Here is a 19,494-nt window from a genome sequence, read left to right on the forward strand (position 1 = left end):
TGTCAATTCATTCACTGAAAGCTGCTGTTGCATATTCTCGTTTTAGTTGCCCCTGCAACAAGTCTTATGACATATCAATCCCTACAGTGTCTATACAAAGTATCAATTTCACATGTCTTGTTATTCCCTCTATATTCTTTCTTTAATCTGCTCTCATGTTACTCTATAACAATCTTTCTTGTTAATCACTTCTTCAAACTTTCATCTAGTGTCACAAACAACCATTCCACAATGCAGATAAATATATCATTTTTCACTATTTTGACAGCATATCTAGTAATACTGCTAGCCAGCCATACTTTGGCAATTTCAACATTATCTGCTTTCGGTTCAAAATTTTTCAATGAAGAGGGCCAGCAATTCTTTATTAAAGGTAAGCTTATACCACTCTTTATACACACTTGAATCCATACAATGTCGAGAATGACATCAATACTGACTTTGGAGTGGAAAGGCATCGCGTACCAGCTTACTCCTCATGATCCACTGGTAGACACTGAGCAGTGCAAACTGGACTCTTCCCTGATGAAGGAATTGGGTGCAAATGCTATCCGTGTCTATCACGTCGACCCAACAGGTGACCATCACGGGTGTATGAAGGCGTTTGCCGATGCAGGGATATATCTATTCGTTGATTTGGACGACTTCCCCACCCAAATCACGGAGGTATATACAGTGCATCCATATGTGTTTCGTCCAAAATAGAGAAACAGGAGATATTTGGAAGATCAAAAGCTGACAATCATCCTGTAATGATAGCGGGCTCCCACATGGAACGAAAATCAGTATAAAGCGTTTAAGTTAACCCTGGATGAATTTCAAAAGTACGATAATACGGCCGGGGTATTTGTGGGAAACGAAGTTCTTACTGTACCAGGTGACTCCGCTGTAGCTCCCTACATTCTCTCCGCAGCTCGAGATATCAAGGCATATCGTGACTCCAAGAACTACCGGAAGATACCAGTCGGGTATTCCGCAGCTGATATTGCAGAGCTACGCCCCATGCTACAGAACTATCTAGTTTGCCGACCAAAGGAGTCTGAAAGGTTGGACTTCTTTGCCCTCAACGCCTATGAATGGTGTGGTAAATCAACGTTCAATATTTCCGGCTACAACAACCTACAAGCCCAAGCAGACGGCTACCCAGTCCCCATTTTCTTCTCAGAAACAGGCTGTAACACGGTCCGGCCACGCGAATTTGAGGACCTCTCTGCCATTCTTGGACCCCAGATGACCGGAACGTGGTCTGGAGCGATGGTGTACGAGTGGATTCAAGAGATGAACAACTACGGCCTGATTACATATGGGAAACAACTCGATGGAGATGGATATACAATCGACCCATCCGCGCTCGACGGCTTCTCCCGCCGTGGAACTCCCACCCCTGTGAATCCAGACTTCACAAATCTGAAATCCCGCTTCGCAAGCTTGTCACCTATAGGGACTGCATTGCCGGACTATTCCCGTTATATATCAGAAGTTACAGTGCCGCCTTGCCCACTCTCGACACCTAATGGCTGGGCCGTTGATCCTAGTTCTGATTTACCGTCTCGCGGGGAACTGGTAAGAACTCCTGGTGCTAGCACTAGACGTCCAACTTCAGGAGCAACAACATCTTCACCATCGTATCCCAATTCTGGAAACCAGCAGATGTTAGTCTTCGGATTGTGGAGTGGTGGTACCTCGTTTTTCTATATGACGATTGGTTTGTTAGTTATTAGTGGAGTTATGGGATTTTGGATGTAGGCTGACAACGGAATATGATTCACGATTGCGATATTTCATGCTGGCTTTGGGCTATTCTGTGCAAATAGTTTTCGTTTTATGGAGCCAGGATTCAGGAGCAGCTTTCTAAATTCATAGGAATGTGTGAAACCTGTTTTCTATGCAGATTGTTTATCTCCCATGAAGATTTCAACTAGATCAGATACCATCTTAATCAATTAATAATTCATGAAGAATTTCAATTTCAACAGTGCGTTAAGCGTCTTCAGCGCAATAATATGGGGAGTATATACCTCATTTATTCCCTGTATGATTCTAGCTAGTAGTTATCGCTGCCATATTGAGGGGTGTTTAGGGGGAATCATATTTTTTATTCCGTGCATTTGTCTCGAAACTAGCTACCGACGTCGCAATGACGGATATGAAATATGGTCATAAAGTACAGGGACAGCAGCATAGCAGTTATCCGATTCTAGTTTATGAGAGTGCAACGACCCTCTCTTACCTGACCCTTAACTAATTAAAACCTCCCCCACCTCTAGGATACAAATGCCTCTTCTAAGAAGCAGAACACACATTGGAAACCTCAAGTGGAAAACTTTCAGGTATTCTTAAAAGAAAAAATGTAGAAATAAACCTTGGGATAACCACCGATAGATCAAAGAGAGGAACCATCACATCGCTTTGTACGGTTACCTACAACAGATCAGATCTTCCGGCAGAACTCTCAGTGTTTCTGGGGATTGGTTCGGGCCGCCACCGCAAACAAGTCTTCGAATACCAAACTACAGATAGCAAGTGTGTGTTTAGGCCTCGCCCATTTGCTCCTGGTCTCTACCATGGGTGAGAGCATGAGTTTTTCTTTCTTTCTTTTTTTTTTCTTTTTTTTTTTTTTTTTTGGCTTGACCTATCACCAAATCAATCTCAAGCTTCTTCCACCCCAGCGATTCAACGCAACAACATCAGGGCCAGAGACATATGCAATAAGAAAGAAAATGAATAGACCACTCACAATAATGGAGCCAAAAAAGCCCATCGCCTTGTTGGCCTTGATTCTTTAACTAGTGATGTGGTGGTACGTCCAGCCTTCATCAATTTCATTGGAAAGAATGCTGCCTCACTAATTCATCATGAGACTCATTTTGCTTCATGAGTTCCAGCAGCTACTTTCATCTTTCTCATTGTCGTAATGGTGTCCCCCTTTAGCAGCAAGAACGTCGGCTAGCCACTTCTCTGCTGCCCCTGCGGGATCCACGTTGCCCATTGATCTCGTAATTTGCCAAAAGCTTCAGCTAGCATTGTTTAAGAGAGGACATAACTTGCTAGAAATTCATGGAAACAACAAACTAGGGCGAGGAGTGATTTAAGGTTAACCTGCTCTTCGTTAATGCGGTTTTGTCATGGTGTGAGAGATGAAATGAAGGAGTAAAAATGACAGACTGAATGATCTAGTCTCTACTCTTCATCAGTCTTGAAAAGAGATCACGGAAGTGTCAAATATGTAAAGAAGAGAGATGATAAAATGAGCGTGAAGAAGTTGCCTGTGATTGGAGTTTTAGGACATGAGATTACTGTCAGGAAATGAGAAGTGTTTATGACAAGGTGACAACAAGATGACACATCTCTCAGTACTGACCCCTGAGTCAGAGAGGGAATTCACTATTTTATGCAATGAAAATACAAAGTAGAATTGAATACTGAGAAAGAACAGGATAAGGCACAAGCATATATACAGGTACAAATATTTCATGGCGCCAAAATATTCGTCTGGAGAGCAGAGGGATTTAAGGGAGTAAGTGGGTATATTCAAACAGCTGCCATAAGATCTTCAACAACTACTGCAAGCCAGCGTGTCCACGAATGCGCGGGTATCCAAGCGCTAAAGCGCCTTTCGTAGCAAAGGAAAGACTAGAAAAGAGCAGAAAAAGTAGCGGGACAACATAGCATAACTTCGCCGCCCAGATTCACTTCCGGGTATGGTAATGCAGCTACCAATCACAATGCTGATTGCTGACTGAGAAACGAGATCATCTGAAGCGCCAAAGGTTAAAATGCCACCACCGATGGTGTAGGTATCATCGCTGTCGTGATTATCAAAAAGAAATAAAAGTTCGTAGCTTATTAAGTATGGAAACAACACCGGTTGGCAGGTAGGAGCCAAAAAGGAAAATTTGGTTGGAGATGGAGAGAGGTTAAGTATTAGAGCACAGGATGCGATAGAGAATTCAAAAACATCCGTAATCCAAGGGAGCAATCCATTTAACCGAATACTTTCCACGTCAATTCGCAAGTTGACGTTGAAGGTCGCGTTTCCGTTCCCTCCTCACATGCTCACCTATAATGATACTGAAAAGTCTCCTCAACAATTCTTCCTCGCTCCATTCGATCCTCCCGGTCCCACCACGCCTCCTGCTCCCAATGACTAAGTTCCGCCGGAACTTATCTACAATTGCAATCTGGGTCTCTGTAATCTGGCGGCTGTATGCACCATCAGCAGAATACATTCGCTTACCGAGCATTTCATTTCGCTCTGGGGTCTCGATATAGGGAAAGGAATCTGGGAATTGTTTGGCCTGATGGTAGAGGTGACGAAGAGCAACGTAGTGATCATCTGTGAAATAGCCAGAGATCGCCAATGCCTTTCGATATGAAGGTTGTCTTTTCATTTGCGGTTTGGGCTCCGTTTTTCGGGGGGAAGAGAACTGGGTTCCCACATCAACTGTTGATTTCTTGATGTGCTCTTGAAGACGCTGATGAACGAGAGGTTCTTGAACTGAGGGTTCGCTAGCTGGTGACGTTTGAGCCGGTGATTCCAGAGCTAGATATCCGTCGATTGGTGATTCCCGAAGCGGCGATTCTTCATTTGGAGACAGTTGGACAGAGAAATTATGAGTTACAGGAGCGTATTTGTAAACGGGTTCATGATTTCTTCTTTCAGTTTTCCGAGATGATGGTGTCAGCCACTTTGGCGCCAGATCTGTCAATTTGTGGAACCACGAAGACGGAGGAGTTTCCTGTTTGGAACCTGGAGGGGACTCTGGATGAATAGCAGAATGGTTAGGATCAACATGATCATACTGGGGTGCGCGAGGCGTGGAAGTTGGTGATCCTGATTCGGGGTGCATCTCCTCCTCCGCTTCCTCCACCGCCTCTTCTTCTGGATCCTTTCTCGGTGAATTAACCGAAGCAGACAGGACTTCTGCATATGAAAGGTCGCTGTGTATTGGTTGGCCGGGATGTGTATCCACATCATCCAGGTTTGTGTGTCCAGTATCATTCCTGTAGTCTTTGGGGGACGGTACCCAATGCAGATCACTGGTTCCAGCATCAGATTGTTGCCCTTCAGAATAGGATTTTTCGGTTCGACTGCCGGGGGCAGAAGTGATAGGGCTGGAGACGGTTTCTCGTGCTTGCCGCCCTTTGAAAGGCTGTTCGTGCGGGGTGCCCACATTTTCAGGAGATCTATTATTCTCTTCGTAAAATCTCCTCGTGGAGCTCCCGGGACTCCCCATTAAAGATGAAATCTCGTTGCTTTGCTCCCTGAATCTTGCCGTTTGAGTTTTCCCGCTGGGTAATATAGGATAGCCATTCTGACGGGCTTTCCAGTATGGCTCGAATTGAGGTGTTGGGTCTTCGTCTTGGCTAAGCTCGGCATCTTGATGGTGTTTCCAGGGGCTTGGAAGTAGCCTCCGAGGTTGTTTGATAATTTCCTCTCGACTAAGTTCAAGGAGTGAATCTGGTTCTGAATGGCTGTCAGCATCGCGAGCTTCTTGTTGCCAAATATCTTCGTAGTCTTCCTCGTCTATCGGGTCATTTTCATAGCGCTCTTTCGGCTCTTCGACTACTGCAGGGGACTTTTCAGGACTCTCGTCGTCACTGTCAATGACAATTACCTGACTTGAATTCGCTTGTTGAATTTGACGACTGACGGCTTCTCTTTCACGCTGCCACTCTGCTTCGCGTCTCGCCATTTCTGAGCTAATAGATTGTGGGGGCGACTGATTCTTGTCGCTAGGGGTAGTGGTAAGTTGTGCAACCTTCACACCAAATTCGCTGTTTGTGTGGCTCTTTGCCGGAGATGGAGAGACACCTTTGCTCAGGGAGCCGCCAATGTTTGGATAACTCACGTCATTGCTTCCACCAGCTTCAAAGGCATTTGGGTCCCTGTGTTTTTCAGTTGTTCGTTCTCGTTCTTGTTGTCTTATATTTTTAGATTCTCGAAGGTGCTTCGCAAGCTCTTCTCCAAATCGAAGGCCAGCACGTAATTCTCTTTCAGTCTCAGCTCCAAGTCCTTGAAAGAGGGCCTCGACCCGCTGTCTTACAGCCTCAGGATCCTCAATTTTGTGTTGACTTGGGCTTGAAAAAGGAGTTTGTAATCTTGAATTCCTTCTCCGTCGATCAAGAACACCCTGAAGCGCAATTCCTGCTCTGACTACCCTTACAAGTTTTACAAGTCGCCTCTTCCGTAGAGGCTGGGCGGATTGTATGGGCAGAGCAGTGGGTTGGTGCGGTGATGAAAATCTCACTCCTGGTGTTTGATGGAGTTCACGTGGGCTTTTCTTCCCCTGTTGCGCCAATTGGGACATTGAATGAGGTTGATCAGAATACAGTAAATGTCCGTTCGCAACCATACGTTCGCCAGACATTGATAACTTGACGTCCGTAGTTTCGGACTTCGATGCGCTTAGATCCACCTTTTTGGGCCCCTCTTCCATGCTGTTAACCATGTCTCGACTCACAGAACTTCGAAATGAATTGTTTAAATGTTGTCTTGCTGATGGTAGCGTATCAAGGGATACCATGCTAAAACCTTCGCTTTCCAAAATGGAGTCAAATTCTCGATGATGCGTTGTTGGGTCACTTAAAGGTTGGAGAACTGATTCGCTCTTTGTGTGTTCAGCACCTGAAGAATAATGCGTCAGGTTTTCTCCAGCACCTTCTTCCAATATAGAAGACGAAGTAGGAGTAGGGTATTCTCTTAATTGAGGACCTGGCGTATGCCCCGCATCGATTGTGTTTTCGGGTGATAGGCCGGTTGAAATTCGGGAAGAAGCTTGGAACGGAGGAAAGTGCGTGTGATGATTGGGGATCGGGCTCATCTTTCTAGATAGCAAATCAGTTATTTTTGACCTGCTGTTTTCATTCGGGGTGGGAGATGATCTATCATCACCGATTGAATCGGGGAACTCAGACTCTGAATATGAATTAGAGATATCGGGAGGTATGTTATCGACCACATTATCGTTGGTACCGTTATCCCTCATCGCTAAGCCAAAAAATGGATCTGCTTCAGCCATCTTCTTCCGGACGGAATCGGCAAAGGTGAATTTGTTCGGCGAAGGACCTTCTTCAACAGAAGGCAGACTTTTCCGTGGTCTTCCTCTCGTTTTCTTTTCAACAGTATCAGTGCTGCCTGACGGGGCTTCAATTCTGCTTCTTCTTTTTCTAGGCGTCGGGACACGCTGAGACACATTCGATTTGCCTGTACGCTGTCTTTTGGGACTTGGCTCCAGAGAGTCATTTTCATCCTTCAGAGGTACTTTGGTCGTTCTTCCGCTTCTCCCAGATCTTGCGCCCGACCGCACACTGCCTAGGACATTTTCATTTTCTTCATCTTGTTTCGCCTCGACAGTCACTCGGATTCTCCAGGGGCTTGTGTTATTAACAGAATGAAGAGTTGCTTTCTTAGTTGGGGATAGCCTATGCTTGCCAATGAAACGACCCGATGGAGTGGAAGGGAGGATTATATCTTGAAATTTGATAGATTGCGCGCTCCTGGGATCTAATTTGATAGGCGATTGACGCCTTGTAGGAGACTGGGATTTCCGCGGTGAAAAAGTGCTCTGGCGTCGAAAAAAAGGTTTTGTGGCAGAGGAGAGGATGTAATCAGGATTTCCGGGATATCCTAGCGGGTCAGGAGAAGAGGTATCACTCCTGGCATCCATTGCGACTTGTGCCTGGCGGAAGCTGACTGGCGCATATGGGGGCTATCCAAGCGGGAAAGGCGGTATAGTTTCCACGATTGAGAGTCGTGACAGATTCAGTATGTCCGGGTAACCACCCAGTCTGTCAGTCGCAAATGTTATATGTCATGCATGACAGCGTCAGTCCAGTCAAATTGTACGGTGCAAAGGGACGTCTCCATGGATATCATCGACAGCGTTGGCTTATGAATATGTCGATGTTATCGTCGCTGTTATCGACAGCTTCGTTCAAGTCACGGGTAGTTGGCTTTTGCCTATTCGGGAACTGGTCTGTGCGCTTTGTTTACGGCTCCCGGTTCTCGGCAATATGATAATCCGTGCCAACGGTAAGTGTACCAACAAGGACTAGCGTTGAGGTTCAACCCATTCCATCTAACTTCCAAGACTTGCCAAGCTTTGCTTAAAAGGTGGGACGGATCCGGCAGCCAATCATTTGGCTCCAAGAATTTATGCTTGATTTTGACGTTTCACAAACTTTTACTTCGACTTTAACCTCCTTTTTGAGTGCAGTTGCAAGGCTTGTTTGTTTGTTGTACTGTATATTCGATATCGATCAAGGACTCGAAATAAAGGAGATGAAAGGCGGAGCTGTTCCTTGGATGATCTTCGTTTAACGCCGCTGTATTTGGAGATCCGGCAACGTACTTCCAACTAAGGAAGAGTCATCTGTTCTTTGAGCTGCATAGTTTTGGTTCATCCTGGGTTTTATTTCCAAGTTCCAAGTTCCCCCAAAAAGCAATGACCATCTAATTGCGGAGTTACGATTCTAACGAATAGGATCGCTCGCTGTCCGAACCCTCCATCCATCGTGGTTCACGTTCCACGTTTTATCGCCTTAACTCAAAAGCCTTCGAAAAGGTTTTGTATGACGCTATTAGAGCTTAATAAAGTGTCCTGGGCTCAATATTGTTAATTCTTTCGACAGGATTTACGTTGTTTATCATCCAAATGTCGGTATATAAAGTCAAAAAAAAAAACAGCAACATGGATTGGTTGTCCAGAAATCAAACTATCCTCCCAAGGTAATTTTTGAAAGAAGAAAGGGGGATTAAGAAAATATGGTTTCCCCCGCCGGATGTTGTCTGATCCAAGCTTACTTCAGCTCCTGACCTGGTAACACGACAAACTCTGATCAGCGAACCACCAAACTGGCTGATAGATACAAGATCTGGCTTCGACAATCCATTTCATCCCAGAAAGGATATCCGGATAGCATGGTTCGGATGCAAGGTTGTCACGGCTCTTGTCTACACTTTGCCCAATCACCATCTACTCACGTCGCTAACCTTTTCCATCCCGTGGTATGATGAGAAATAGAGCTTCGGCTTCCCCGCGCATGGCTGTGTATCATGGCACGCGGGACTTTCATAGATAAACCATGCCTTTCCCGTCTATCGAGACTCCGCCAACATTTTCTCGAACCGCACTTTTGCAGCGTCCTTTATCCCTGCCCTCTTCATCACCTCTCTCTTAATTGTCACAATGTATATTCGTTTAATTTCTTTGCTTGCGCCTGCGTCCCTGCTTCTTTGGACTGTTTCGGCGTTAGCGAAGTCCCGCGCTATTCCTCCGCTGGACCCGTTTAAACCTTACGTCATATCCGCAAAGAATATTGAGGCAACCTTAGTACCATACGGTGCGACCCTAACTTCTCTTCTTGTCAACGATCGTGATGACAATCAGCAGGATATAGTGGTCGGCTACGATGATCCTAAACAATACAAAATCGATACCAAAACAAACCATACCTACTTTGGTTGCGTTGTGGGAAGATATGCCAACAGAATAAAAAATGGCTCGTTCGAGCTTGGAGGTGTTAAATACAATATTACGAAGAATGAGAATAAAGACTCTCAAACACTTCATGGGGGCAAAATCGGATACGATCAGCGACCCTGGACCGTGGTAAATCACACAAAAACCTCTGCTACCTTCAGCCTTCTCGACACCGGTTTTGAAGGCTTTCCAGGAGATGTTATCACATATGCCACCTACAGCGTCAGTTCTTCGAGAACCGATGGAAACCGGAAAGGTGAAACTATTTTGACCGCGAAAACCGTGTCTCTTGCATTGACTGAGAAGACCCCCATTATGCTTTCCAATCATATATACTGGAACTTGAATGGTTTCAAGAAGTCTGATGTATTGGAGGATACCACCTTACATCTGCCATTGTCTAAACGATTCATCGCCATTGATTCCTCCTCAATTCCAACAGGTGAACTCGCAGGTGTCGCTACAACATTTGATGGTGCTCTCGACTTTACAAAGCCCAAGCTCATTGGCAAGGACATCTTCTCAGCCAAAAATTGTGGCGCCAACTGTACAGGCTATGACAACGCTTTCATCATTAACCGTCCAAATAATGAGACAGACTGTACCTCTACTTTTGAGAAAATGGATGTTTCTCTAAGCATGGAGTCGAGTACCACTGGTATCAGCATGCAGGTCACTACGAATCAAAAGGCTATCCAAATTTACAGTTGTAATGGCCAGAATGGGACAATTCCAGTCAAAAATTCTCAGGTTCAGCGCAACCAGAAGGGGGGCGGTGGTGTTGATATGATCAACAAGTATGGCTGTGTTGTCATCGAGACTGAGGGCTGGATTGATGGCATCAGTAATCCTAAATGGAACCAGGACCAGTACCAAATATATTCCCCTGATACTGGCCCAGCTGTGAACTGGGTTAGGTTCACCTTTGGAAATATTTGAGACCCACTACGGGAATTCAATTCCAGCGAGCGGGCCTCGAATGAGTAAATGAGAATGTTACAGGGGTTTAATCTGGAAGTTTAATAAGATCAGGGCAACTGTTAATCCAGAAGGAGAATTGAAGAAATCATATTGTTGTGTACATATATATATATATATTCATCCTTTTGATGTTATCCAACTGGTTTGTGTACTTACTCTTGGTCTAGAAGCTAACTACCCAGGTGTTTATTTTATCTCTCAGCTTGTCGTAACTTTAATATAGAAATCCTATAAAAAAGACCTCAACTGGCAGTCACAGAATATATTAAGTACGTGTATCAGCATTCCGGTAAATGTATGAGATTTAAAATCCCTGATTAGCAAGACGTATGTATATAGGCTAGTTACAGAATGGAACAGAATAGAGTTTTTTTGCCGTTGGGAATAGAAGTAAAGAGACAAGTTTGAGGCACCTATAATTGCAACTCATTTCTTTACAGCTTCGTTTTGCTTCTCGAATTTGCAGTGGCATGCCGACGGCCCCTTCGTAACATAATCTGCATGTACTCCGCAGCTAGAGTTTTTCTCTTCCTGCGTCTACAAGCATCGTATTGTATCAAGCTAGACTGAGTTATTTGTCACTTTCTCAAATAAGGACAAGAAACTTCGTGTCAAAATAGGGCTACTAACCTTGAAGACACGTCCTCAATCTGTGCATACGTCATATTGTCACGGAGCAAACATTTTTTTAAACTCTTCAGCAGTTGGCAGGTGTCTGAATCCCGTTTTGAATAATGCTTGCGTTAGCAGTTGTAAGAGAATTGAAAAGGGGTTAAGCCAGAACCATTAAAGTTGTTAAATAGATAATGAAACATCTCAAAACTAAGAAAAGATGGAGGGAATGGGGTGGGAAACTCACAGAGTGGGAAGCTCGTCCTTTCCTGACATTTTCCAACGTAGTTCAATAATCCTCTTAATCTCCCGCAGATGAAATCCCATAAACGGCGCAAGCAGATTTCGCGAATTCCTAGCTACTCGGACCCTCGCCAGCAACTTCTGAGCTGTGTGTTCTAGATCCTCTGGCGTGAGGGTACGTGACAATCGTTCGATTGTCTCATTTTGCAGATCCAGTTCAAGCCTAAGTCGGTCTAGCTGGCCAAGGTGGTAATTCATTATTCCTTCGAGCTTGTTCGCATCTCTAGGAAGCTCGTCGAAGGGTTGTGAGGAAGAACGATGCGCATCTCGGCATAGAATTTGAGAAATATGCTCGAGGAAGTCCACTATGGAGGGTTTATTGTGCTCGGGAGCGGAGGGCTCTGTGGGAGCATTTGCCATTATGGTCGCGGTATTGGAATGACGAGTTAGGGATAGGAGGTCTCCAAGAGAGAGACGCTTGCGCAGAGTGCTTGGATGTTGTGGCTCTGAAGGCTGGCCCATGTAGGATGACTCTGAGCGGAATTTCTCCTTGATGGAGACCATCTTGGCCATCACAGCCTAGGTGAATGGGGATGTGTCCAAGAGAATATGGCACGAGTGTGAAACAACCTTCATGTTAAAGAAAGACAGTAAGGATTTACAAATGGAAGAGACACTGAATAGAAAGAAAGTTGAGATATCAATACAATAACAACACAACACTGATATCTTAGGGGGTTGGCAGAGTAACTGTTCAGTTTCTAAAATATTCATTTAAGAATGTTTTGATGTTACAACACACTCAGGTTGTTATCTATAATAAAAGAAAAGAATATTAGTAAGATCTTAGAAAAGAAAGATATTCAAGAAATATTCATCTCTTGGAGCATTCACTGAAGAAAAACGAATGTCACCAACTCAAATCACAATCATTGACATTTGATGTTATTCATTTATTTGAGAATAAATAACATGCTAACAACAACTGTGAATGGAGGACACTGTGGTATCTTCTGAAACTAGTACAGAAGTTCAGAGAAAGTTTAATAATCCGCCAAGTAACAGTCTCATAGATTTTTACTATGCAATGAAGCCGCACTTCAGGTTCCATATCCTGTGTGCAGACGGAATTTCGGTTTATTTAATGTGTCGTGTCGTGTCGTGTCGTATATCAACCCCATTCTCCGAGTGTCCAGCTTGATCTTTCCCCACCAGATCTTCCCATGCTTGGTCCATAACCTGATCGTCGTTCCGCAATGTGGGATACGTCCAGGTCTCGACTTGCCCCTGCGATACCATGTTGCAGGAATTTCTCTCGTTCGATTTCCACAACCCCTTTCACCTTAAGGCTAGCCACAAGGCTGGCCCCTGCCCAGGATCCAAGAGACTCAACCTGGCGAAGGACACCATGCGTGTATGGCTTGAAATCTCTGCTGGCACGCTCCAACTTTTCGTCAATGAAATTCGTACATAGCTCTGATCCATTATCTTCCTGGGCGTTTACATTTGAGGCAGAGCTGACAGGTCGCCGCTGATTCATCGAAATTTCCTGGAGTTGCCTAGGGTGCTTGTTGATGTTCTTCCCTCTAACAGGGTCCCATCCATACATCTTAACAAGGGAATCAACTTCGTCAATTATCCTCTGCTTAACACCGGGGATATTCGAACCTCCACCTACAAAAATTATCCGCGACATGCACGCACCACGGACATCAGGTGGAAGAGTAAGGAGACCATGGAAAACCAAAAAATCAAGAGGCATTTCTTCATCGTCCAAGCTCCTTGCATCAACACCCCCCGCAAAAAAGATTTCCTCAACTGGCTCAGAAAATTTTGAGAAGGGAACGTCTATATCAGCGGCTGAATCACCAAGTGGTGATGGCAGCGATATATTGCAATTTAATAGATGGGAATTAATGTTTTCCGGGTATTCGTTCCCTGCTGGTGCGGACTCCATAGCGACTCGGGACTGATGCTCAGCATTTTCCTTGCTTTTGCACCATGCCAATCGGGTTATTATTTCCTCACACCACTCAAAGTCGACAGATATTACATCATTGTCACCATCATTGTTGTCAGATTTGTCTTTGTTACCAACGGTCCTCTCTAGCGTCGTCAGGAGAGAGCCCATTTTACGCATTAGCAGTTTCATAGCCCGAATACTTCGTTTAGATTGGACTTCTCGATATTCATAAAGGCCGGTAACTGTGGTCTCTTCCCACCCTATATCAACAACAAGAGCAGATCTTAGACCTGCAGAAACAGCTGCCATAGCTGCGCAGGGAAGCAGGGTAATACTTGGATATCTCCAGCGATTGAATATTGTCGATAGGAGTGATGAAAGCAGTGGGTGAGGAAAAATTGGAGGCAACACGATTATTAGCCTTGAAGAGCCCGCGTCCGTGAGCAGATATTTGTTGTAAACTTCTCGTATTATTCGTTCAATTTTGTCCTCGAATAGTCCCAGGTCGAAATTTCGGATATCCATATTCCAAAGCTCGTGGGATTTTGACCATTCGTCCGCATTTTTGAAGATCTTTTTCAAATTGGCTCTCTCTTGGTCCTCGGTCTTAATCCAACCCCGATAATCGCCCACTCTCCGCCCTCCTTCTGGGCCGAAACTTACGACGCAGATTGGCAAGTGGTCGCCTTCAAACCCAGCACGAAGATACCGGGACCCTAGCTCAAATATGATTGCGGCTTCTTCGTGCCGGAATGATGATCCAGGGGAGGTGGAAGTGGTGTATGGCGATAGTATCTGCCGCTGCTGGGGTGTATGCGGTGACCCGGGAAGCGGTTGTCGGCTTTGACGGAGGCCTGATCGAGCTGAGCCCGTGGAGTTAAGAGACTGTCGCCAGTCAAAGGCAGAGGAAGAAGACGCAGTCGCCATAACAATTGTCGTTTCCCACACTTGAATCTATTCGTCTATCACGGAGGTTATTGAACTTATCCCGTAGATATCTCTACTCCGACCTAGGGAGGTAAATATTTAAATAAGCTTAGACCTCTGGTCTTTTGTTGTTTCAGTCCATTCTGAAGGCCGTTTTATCACTGGACCAAAGTTAATATATAAGCGCAATTCAGTGGGCATAGCAAAATATATTTTTTGGTTGTCGATTTCTTGAAGTGTCGCAGATTGCCTTTGCTTAGTCGGTTGTAGGTTCACGGGTAGCTCCTTGGCGGTTACCAGGACAGCTATGTCTCACGTGATGACGCGAATTTGTAAACCGCCGGAGCGATGTAAATATACCAAAACACAAAAACAAGCATTGCCACGGATGGAGCATCTTCGAACGGCTGTGATACAGACGATGGGCCGTTAAACATTTGGAAAACGAAAATACGCTTTAGTTGTCTCTTAAAATACTACATGCTCCGAATATAGTATTCCAGGGGATAGAAGGGTACCTCTGTCTGAGTGGTTCGGATGGGAATTCCGGGGTAAGTTCATCTTACTCTCGTAGCCGCCGGACCAACAATTGCTTCTGACACTTATGCGGGCATATGCAGGCTTATCCAGTCCATTGGAAATGGAGAGCGAATCTCTTTGGCCAAATTTGCTGTCAGTCATTTGCAACGAACATCCCGGCCCATTCGAATAGCTATCGATATTTCAATTTGGCTTTTCCAGGCCCAGGCTGGGAAAGGAGGCACAAATCCGGAACTTAGGACGCTCTTCTACCGTCTAGTACGCTTGAAAGGATTTCCAGTGCATCCACTCTTTGTGTACGATGGCCCGCAAAGACCTCAATACAAACGTGGGAAGCTGGTTAGCAGAAACTATGGCGCTGGCGATCTGGCACGGATAATACGCCGTTCTAAAGATCTAATTCAATTATTCCGTTTTCCATTCCATATAGCGCCAGGGGAAGCGGAGGCTGAATGTGCAAGACTTCAGACATTTGGGGCAGTGGATGCGGTTATGAGTGACGATGTCGACACTATCATGTTTGGATCTAATGTTACTATGATGAACTATTCCAAAGAGAATTCATCTGGAACGAATGCAGCAACGCATGTCACTCTTTATAGGACCAAGGAAAGTGCGGATGGACAGATCGCAAATGTTCCCCTCGATCGAGGTGGTATGATTCTGTTTGCGTTGTTGAGTGGAGGAGACTATCTCCCCGCCGGTGTCCCAAAATGTGGTCCAAAGCTTGCGGGGGAAATTGCGCTGGCTGGATTTGGTAACGAATTGCTACAATCGGTGGAAGGTAGCGAACCAGAGGTTGCTGTTAAATTGAGGCAATGGAGAGAGCGCCTGCAGAGCCAGCTTCATGAAAACACCGAGGGTTACTTCAAATGCAAACACAAGGCAGTCCAAATTCCAGACAGTTTTCCTGATCTGAGGATATTGCGTGACTATACTCATCCAGTTGTTTCTTCACTAGAGAAATTAAGAGAGGCACAACTATCGTTTATTTGGGATCAAGCCATCGATCTTGAGGGCTTGAGAGATTTTGTTGAAAACGATTTTGGTTGGCGACGCGGTTCCGCAAGAAGATTGACTAAGGTTCTTGCAGCGCCCCTTTTATGCAACAAACTCAGGCTTGGCCTCCCACTCCTCGCGAACGCCGATTTGCTACCTATTCGCGAGCCACCAACGGGAGCGCGGCTCTGCGGGCAACGGTGTCATTATAGCACTGATGGGTTGTCAGAGCTGAGAGTTGAATATGTACCAGCCGATATTGTTGGGATAGATTTGAATTGCGAACCAGTCGTGTCTGGGTCACAACAAGAGAGTGAAACTGAAGAATTTGATATGCCTGAGGTCCAAGACGATGCGATCGATCCCAAAGGAGATATAAGGCGTCAACGATCGTATGATCCTACGCAAAAGGAGAGGGTTTGGGTGATTGAAGCTATCGCGAAGATGGGAATGCCAGATGCAGTCAAAGCATGGAACATGAAAAAGCAAGAGAAGCTAGCTGCTGCCGCTGCGAAAGGCACTACCGGAAAGAGGATTTCAAGAGTGAAGACAAAACCGAGAGTTGTTGATCCACAAATGAGGTTTGGGGAGATTCTGAAGTATGGCACCATCGTCAAAAGCCCAAGAACTGGATCGGCCAATTCTTTTTTTCCCTCATCTCAAAAATCTTCATCGGGGCATATTTCCTCTAATCCAAATGACTACACCCTTCCGTTAAGCTCGCAGCTCTCGGTCTCACAATTTAGTCAAACACAGAACTCCAAAAAGCGATAATCTTTCTCAGCGCCAAAACCTTCGCCGGAGACCTCCTTGAGCGATATTGATACGGTATACAATTATGAATATAGTGATGAATGTGAGTTACTGCCATCATCTCTACCATGATACTTTATTCCTGTTCACGCTAATAATTTGCGGATTCGTGTGTTGCCTCCGCAGAAAGCATAGAAAATGCCATGGATGAAATGGAAAATTTGCCTAACGGTCAACAACCGCCCCTAAGCGAATCTCAAAACCTCAGTGTTGCCAACTAGCCCGGTGACCGATTCACAAACACAGACAAGGAATGAACACAAAAGAACATCATGTTCACCCCCACAACTTCATAATTATACTAAGTCTGCTCTTGAAGGTTTAAACAAACTCGCTGTTGTGAATGAGATTTCGTCGTCTCCCACATCGCCCGTCTCCGGCTTTGACCTTCTAGAGCAGATGATATATTATCCTACTTCTCGAGACTGAAAGTTCATATCCACCGTGACGCACATGAACCCGCTGAAGAGCTCCCATTGTACTGCTGAAGGCTCCGGGCGCATGCGAAATATTTCACCTCTTCGAGCTGCGACTGCGACGACTGTCTCGAACGGGGACAATTCAAAATCCCGTTCCGACTCAGAGAGAGGTGACCGAAGAGACAAATACTCCAATTCAACAAGAACATGCCCACTATCGAAACTTGAAATAGCTGTTGGCCATATAGGCGAACAATGAGGGGAAACAGGTGGTCTGGCCCCGAAGAACCTCGCAATAACGCCGGCCATCGCAGGAGCGAACGAAAGACTCTTGATAGGAAATTAAGCGAGATTATATTACGAGGACGGTGAGTATTTTGGATTTAAGAATAGTCACTCCATAGCACCCTATGGTCCTAGAACTTGGATACATGTAAACATTGTTCTTGGAAATCACGTTAGACTGCTCTCTGCATTCTTTTGGTCTTGCTTTTTGCCAATACCCTTATGTCCTCTGTTAAGCATCCAGCATACACTGCTACCAACATCCATCATTTCTTTCGGTGAACAGCTATCACGTTTTGTATTCCCAACCAACTGCGGAAATGAACCATCGAAACTCAACATATCACTGCATATAATTTTCTTAAAATTAATGTCTTCCTAAAACTAACATAAAGATCATTCAATAACGATGCATTGGCTTTCCACCGACCTAAACCTAAAACGCCAAATCGGAGATGGGGACTGTGGTGCTAGATACCGTCACTAATAAGTTAACTAGTCGATTTAAACGCTACTAAAGCTTACATAATAAACGAACTAAGCATATGAAACGGTCGATGGGTGGAGGAACAGGAAACGGAACGTAGCAGGTATCGGGAATATCAACACTGGAGCGAGAATAACGGTATAGGCAAAGGAAGCACTTTGCCTGGATATGATTCGTGGAAACAAATCCGGGAATGGGAGTAAAAATAGAATAAATGAAACAGGCCTGTTAAGGAAATGCCGGGAATGAAGTTAACATCATGGGTAATTAGTAACAAGGGAAATGTAGTGTTCATAAGGAAATTTAATCATAAAGGGAAGTCATGCGATGCAAAGCAAAGAAGGCGAGAAGCGAGGTTAGGTATTAAAATCCAGTCCACAAAAAAGGAATGCGAAAAGTGCCTTATACAGCGAATGCCTTCAAGAAACCCCAAATTCCGACACAACTGAGGACAGGAATAGTAAGGTTATCATCCCATCCGAAGAGGTCTACCAATTCACTGCCAGCAGCCACTGCTCCCGTCCACATACTGACAATACCCAAGGCCACGGGCCCAGTGACTACTGCTTTCGCTGCAGAACCTGCGGAAACCCCAGCCCGTGCAAGACAACCCCGAAGAAAGCTTGGAATAAGATTGAGAGTACCATTGAACATGAAAGATCCTTCAGGATCGTCAGGGAATGCGCCAACGCGAGGAACAAGGTAGCCCCAGAAAGCGGCTGCAGTAGCAACTCCGACTGCCCAGGCAGCGAGAGTTCCAGCCAGACTTTTTCCACCGCGAAGACGAACGGTATACCGGCCATACAAGCGCCCGAACGTGGATGCTGCGGTGTCACACCAACTTAGCAGCAGAACACCCATCACACCTACGTCCTTGGGGAAAAATCGGAGAGAAACATATGCTCCAAGAAGGTACCAGATCACCCCATTGTACCCAGCTACCTCAGTCTCTCGCATCAGAGCACCCAAGCAGCGAATGTAAAGCTTGTTTATAGGTTGGTAGCGATGGCGGAGAAAATCCGTAACAGCAGTAGGGATCAGCGCTGTCAGGAGCCACGGCGCGACATTCAGAGTTTGTACTCCACGGCAATAGAGTTGAAGGGTGACGAAGCCGATTGAAACATGGAGAAGCTTGCGAGGGATCTCGTGTCGATGAATAAAGGACCTATAGTGTCTATGAAGAGGAATAAGACCAAGGGGGGAAGGAGAACGAGAGAAATTTCGCCAGCGATTTTGAATGTTGGTATATGGGGAGAGATGGCCATTGACAGGGATATACCCGTTCGGGAGGGGATCTGATTTGGATGCCGGACTACAGGAAGAGCCATTCACGGGAGTCGGCCCTGTCATCCGACGGCGAGCTTTACTGGATGATAACGCGGTAGGACTTCGAGATCGTGTTCTTGCGCGGTGGTCCGCATTAGAATCCGAACTTGATTCCACATCGATCTCATGCGGCTCCTTCTGTTCCTCTGAAATAAGGGGAGGCAATGAGAGGCGTTCTTTTGCGGACGCAGATCGTGTAACTGGACCGGACCGGACATTTCCTGAAATCGAGCGTTCTGAAGGAGTGGGAGAGGGCGAAGTTACGCGTGGAGTGGCGGGAACTGCATATTGGGCGGACATGACAGCGGAGCTTTCTGGTGGAGGGGAACTAGGGTCTCTTGGGTGAGGGGACCGGCAAATACCCCAACACTTCAAGGACGAGATTGAAACTCTGTAGCACGTGGAAGAGAAAGA

At 45.5% G+C, this 19,494-nt stretch overlaps 8 protein-coding genes across 8 annotated transcripts; 3 read left to right on the plus strand and 5 right to left on the minus strand.

Moving 5' to 3' along the window:
* Nucleotides 1-414: 414 nt before the first annotated feature.
* PAAG_02100 (glycolipid-anchored surface protein) lies at nt 415-1,746 on the plus strand (the record flags this gene model as incomplete). The annotated part of the gene is made up of 2 exons (XM_002796166.2): nt 415-666; nt 760-1,746. The coding sequence occupies 2 exons, from the start codon at nt 415-417 to the stop codon at nt 1,744-1,746; spliced, it is 1,239 nt and encodes a 412-aa protein (XP_002796212.2).
* Nucleotides 1,747-4,004: 2,258 nt separating this feature from the next.
* Nucleotides 4,005-7,670, minus strand: PAAG_02102 (hypothetical protein; the record flags this gene model as incomplete). Its single annotated transcript, XM_002796168.2, has 1 exon — nt 4,005-7,670. One exon carries the CDS (start codon nt 7,668-7,670, stop codon nt 4,005-4,007), a length of 3,666 nt encoding a protein of 1,221 aa, XP_002796214.1.
* Nucleotides 7,671-9,191: 1,521 nt separating this feature from the next.
* On the plus strand, nt 9,192-10,424 carry PAAG_02103 (aldose 1-epimerase; the record flags this gene model as incomplete). The annotated part of the gene is made up of 1 exon (XM_002796169.1): nt 9,192-10,424. The coding sequence occupies one exon, from the start codon at nt 9,192-9,194 to the stop codon at nt 10,422-10,424; it is 1,233 nt and encodes a 410-aa protein (XP_002796215.1).
* Nucleotides 10,425-11,321: 897 nt separating this feature from the next.
* On the minus strand, nt 11,322-11,885 carry PAAG_02104 (hypothetical protein; the record flags this gene model as incomplete). The annotated part of the gene is made up of 1 exon (XM_002796170.2): nt 11,322-11,885. One exon carries the CDS (start codon nt 11,883-11,885, stop codon nt 11,322-11,324), a length of 564 nt encoding a protein of 187 aa, XP_002796216.2.
* A 607-nt stretch (nt 11,886-12,492) lies between these two features.
* On the minus strand, nt 12,493-14,211 carry PAAG_02105 (hypothetical protein; the record flags this gene model as incomplete). The annotated part of the gene is made up of 1 exon (XM_002796171.1): nt 12,493-14,211. One exon carries the CDS (start codon nt 14,209-14,211, stop codon nt 12,493-12,495), a length of 1,719 nt encoding a protein of 572 aa, XP_002796217.1.
* Nucleotides 14,212-14,748: 537 nt separating this feature from the next.
* On the plus strand, nt 14,749-16,524 carry PAAG_02106 (hypothetical protein; the record flags this gene model as incomplete). Its single annotated transcript, XM_015844542.1, has 2 exons — nt 14,749-14,762; nt 14,832-16,524. 2 exons carry the CDS (start codon nt 14,749-14,751, stop codon nt 16,522-16,524), a joined length of 1,707 nt encoding a protein of 568 aa, XP_015701546.1.
* A 446-nt stretch (nt 16,525-16,970) lies between these two features.
* On the minus strand, nt 16,971-17,291 carry PAAG_11427 (hypothetical protein; the record flags this gene model as incomplete). Its single annotated transcript, XM_015847079.1, has 1 exon — nt 16,971-17,291. One exon carries the CDS (start codon nt 17,289-17,291, stop codon nt 16,971-16,973), a length of 321 nt encoding a protein of 106 aa, XP_015703341.1.
* Nucleotides 17,292-18,156: 865 nt separating this feature from the next.
* Nucleotides 18,157-19,380, minus strand: PAAG_02107 (phosphatidate cytidylyltransferase; the record flags this gene model as incomplete). Its single annotated transcript, XM_002796173.2, has 1 exon — nt 18,157-19,380. The coding sequence occupies one exon, from the start codon at nt 19,378-19,380 to the stop codon at nt 18,157-18,159; it is 1,224 nt and encodes a 407-aa protein (XP_002796219.1).
* Between the last annotated feature and the right edge of the window lie 114 nt (nt 19,381-19,494).

Source organism: Paracoccidioides lutzii, assembly GCF_000150705.2.
Source record: "Paracoccidioides lutzii Pb01 unplaced genomic scaffold supercont2.4, whole genome shotgun sequence".
Taxonomy (NCBI): domain Eukaryota; kingdom Fungi; phylum Ascomycota; class Eurotiomycetes; order Onygenales; family Ajellomycetaceae; genus Paracoccidioides; species Paracoccidioides lutzii.